The sequence below is a fragment of the Chinchilla lanigera genome, unplaced genomic scaffold, assembly GCF_000276665.1.
Source record: "Chinchilla lanigera isolate Chin_1 unplaced genomic scaffold, ChiLan1.0 scaffold00066, whole genome shotgun sequence".
NCBI classification, from domain to species: domain Eukaryota; kingdom Metazoa; phylum Chordata; class Mammalia; order Rodentia; family Chinchillidae; genus Chinchilla; species Chinchilla lanigera.
Window position 1 is genome coordinate 9,298,659 of NW_004955467.1, and position 3,587 is coordinate 9,302,245.

At 47.4% G+C, this 3,587-nt stretch overlaps 1 protein-coding gene across 4 annotated transcripts in view; it reads right to left on the reverse strand.

The window, feature by feature from the left end:
• Positions 1–2,514: 2,514 nt before the first annotated feature.
• Shbg (sex hormone-binding globulin) overlaps positions 2,515–3,587 on the reverse strand; it is a 3,838-nt gene continuing 2,765 nt past the window's right edge. For all 4 annotated transcript variants that reach the window (XM_005399468.2, XM_005399469.2, XM_005399470.2 and 1 more), the window contains 2 exons: positions 3,009–3,216; positions 2,515–2,680 (listed from right to left, as the gene is read on the reverse strand). In XM_005399468.2, coding sequence (XP_005399525.1) covers positions 2,532–2,680; positions 3,009–3,216 — 357 coding nt within the window. In that variant the 3' untranslated portion in view covers positions 2,515–2,531. The remainder of the gene's footprint in view (positions 2,681–3,008; positions 3,217–3,587) is intronic.

Here is a 3,587-nt window from a genome sequence, read left to right on the forward strand (position 1 = left end):
AAAAAAAAAAAAAGAATTTGGATTCCTTTGCCATACTACGGACATTCCCACAAATACCTTTGGGTTGGAGGAGGCAGTTGTAGGTCCCACAAAAGTCTATAGAATAAAGGTTGAGAGGGGTAAAGCCCAAGGGGGTACAGACAGGGCTCTGAAACCTCTTTTCCCTGGGGTCACTTAAATTCCAGCTGATCCTTGCAGAAAGGAAAAACAGAACCAATGACTGACATCTTGTTGTCTTAGTTACCAGTAACCACAACCTTGTAAAAAAAAAAATTGGCAGGCTTGCCAGGCACAGTGGCACTCACCTATAATCCCAGCACTCAGGAGGCTGAGACAGGAGGATCACCTTGACTTTTAAGGTCAGCTTGAACTACATAGCAAAACCCTGTCTCAAAAAAAAAAAAAAAAAATTGGAATACTGGGATTCCCAGGGGATCTGGAGATATGGGAATGTTCTTGAAAAGAATGAGGGTTGAGAGGTAGGGACTGAGGGTAAAAGCCCTAGAGCTCCCTAGCAAGCTGGGACACAAGAATTCTGAAGAGGGCTGAAGACTGGAAGCTAGAGATTGGTGACTGGGGGCTTGGGCACAAAAGTTCCCCAAGGAAGGATTGGAGGGGGCTGGGGATATAGCTCAGTGGTACAAGTGCCTGCCTGGCAAGCACAAGGTCCTGAGTTCAATTCCCTGTACCTAAAAAAAAAAGAAAAAGAAAAAGGAAGGAAGGACTGGAGCACCAAGACTCTCCAAAAATCTGAGGGCTGAAGGCTCAATCACTGTATTGTTTGAGGGCAGAGCTTGTCCCAAATCTACCTGTTCTTTCCAAGTGGGACCAGCACAAACCAGTTCGTATTTAACGGATTAGAGACAAATTCCCCCAGGAACATAGCAAAGACAGAGACTAGAAAAGATAGAGACAATTTTCTCCTCTGCCCATTTTCCTTCCCTTCCCTTTTCTTTTCTTTTCTCTTTCTTTCCTTCCTTTCTTTCCTGTACTGAGGATCATCGGACTTAGGGGCCCTCTACTGCTAAGCTACTCCCCAGCCCTCCCCACCACCACCACTAAGCTATATGCTCAGCCCTTTCTATTTTTTTATTTTGAGACAAGGTCTTGTGTTTGCTAAACTGTCCTGACTGGCCTCAAATTTATTTATGATCCCCCTGCTTCTACCTCTGGAATAACTGGGATTACGGGTGTGTGTCACTAAACCTGGCTTTCATTTCTTTTTTTTTTTTTTTTTTTTTTTTGCAGAGCTGGGAATAGAATGCAGAGCTCCACAAATGCTAAGTAAGCACTCTACCACTGCGTTATTTCTCCTAACTCTATTTATTTATTTATTGTTATTTACTTTTTGCTTGGATCTTGCTAGGTTGCCTAGGCCTCACACTTGCAATACCCCTCCAAAAGAGCTGGGATTACAGGTATGTGTCACTGTGCCCGGCTTTTTTGTTTTTTCCCAGGGCTGAGGATAGAACATGAGGCCTCTCATGTGCCAGGTAAGTGCTCTACCACTGAGCTACACTCTCAGTCTCCTTTTTTTTCTTTCTCCCAGGCTCTACTCCATCTCTCATACCCTGCCCCATCTGTCTGTAACCTTCTCACGCCCCCTGCTGATCCTTTCCTGAACAGCAGTGGCCAATCCAAGGCCAGAATGAGAGAACAAAATTTCATCCTGATCTGGGAGACTAGAGGTTGGAATCCCAGAGGGAGTAGATGCTTAAGAAGAGGAGGGGATCCTGGCTTTGGGGAGGTGGCCCATACTCATGTGTGTGGTTGTGGGTGCTGCTGCTTGGACCTCAGACCAAATTACCACATCCTGAGGGAATCCCTTCCTGACTCTCAGACTAGGTTATGGAAATCTTAGCCTCCAAGCTTTCACAACTTTTTTTTTGGGGGGGGGGTCTTTCTGAGACAGGGTCTCACTATGCAGTTCAGGCTGTCCTTGAGCTCACTTTGTAGCTGAGGCTGGTCTCGAACTTGCAACAATCCTCCTGCCTCAGCCTCCTGAGTGCCTGGATTACAGGCACGTGCCACCATGCCCAGCTTTTTTGTCTTTTTTTTTTATAAGTTAATTAATTTTTTTTTTTCTTTTGGTACTGGGAATCAAACTGAGGACCTTGTGCTTGCCAGGCAGGCACTTGTGCCGCTGAGCTACATCCCCAGTTTGTCTTTTTAAAATAGGGTTTCATTATGCAGTTTCGGCTGGCCTTGAATTCACTTTGTAGCCCAGACCGGCTTTGAATTCACAGTGATCTTCCTGCCTTAGCCTCCCAATTGCTGGGATTACAGAAATGGGATTAGGATTACCACATCCAGCCTTTCACAACTTTCTGATTGTTCTTTCATAGTTTGCATCGGTTTCCAGTTAGCCACCTATCTGTGATGCAGACCTGCTCCTTCCCTGGGCCTGTCAGCACCAAGAAGGTTGTTTTCTTTGCTATTTAACACCTCAGTGCTTGGCACAGGGCCTGGCCCATTGCTGGTGCACAGTAAATACCTGCTGAATAAATGAAGGAGTCATATTCAAAGGAGCTTTAATTGGAAAGATCAGTGTCATTGCTTGAGTTCTGGGGGCAGCTATGAGTCCAGATATCCTGGCTTCTGCTCAGGGCCCGATCCATGTCCAGTTTCTGTCCTTGTGCCCAAAGGCCATCCAAGCAAAAGGAGGCAGAAGAGTCTTCTCCTGGAGGGAGTTGGCATAGAGCTGGGATTAGAATGTGAAGGTGGCTTGGATACAGCAGCTCCCCCATAGCTCCAGTTTGTTAACCCCAGTTTCCTAAAACACTTCCTCCCACTGCCCTCATATCCTATTGCTTTTCTTTTTACTGAGGTGATGGGGATAAAACTCAAGGCCTCATGCAGGCTAAGCACTCTACAGTTGAATGCCCCCAAGTCCTATCACCTCTTCTGTGCCCTTTTCTTCTCTTCCAGACGTCTCCTTCCTCTCACAGTGTGGCCCGCCCTTTGCTGACTCCCTTGGTGTGCTGAAAAAATGAACGGCATTCTCTTACCTGGTAAAGCGCCCAGGAAGAGGCGGCCCTGCGGCTGGGCCCAGAGCTTGAAGAGAGGGCCGAGGACCTCTGCAGGCATAGCAAAGACCTCCGTCTTTGGCCCCTGGCTCAGGATCACTGTGGATGCGGCCAGCTTCAGCTGAAGAGGGAGTCCCAAGGCCACGGGCAGCTCCAGTCTCGGCCCTGCCCCAGAAGTCAGCACTACATTCTGCAATGTGAGCAGACCGGGACAGGAGGAAAGAAGGAAAAATGAGCTACATTTACTCCTTGTGGCCCCACCCCTTGCTGGTTCAACTCTGTCTCTCGGCACATCTCCACCTACTGGCTGTTCTTACCACTTAAATCCTGCCCCAGTATTCCTCACTGGGCGTTCTGTGACTCCATCCCTACCCCCAAATGAGCATGCTCTCAGTAAAAGGTGTTCGCTAGCTTGGGCAGCTTCAAGGTGGGCACCTGGCTTCTTCCTGAGTATAAACCCATGCGTGTGTTTAGATGAGGTGTCTCTGTCCACTTCTCTCTTCTCCCCAGTTTAAGTCAGTCTTTCTTTTTCTTTCTTTCTTTCTTTCTTTCTTTCTTTCT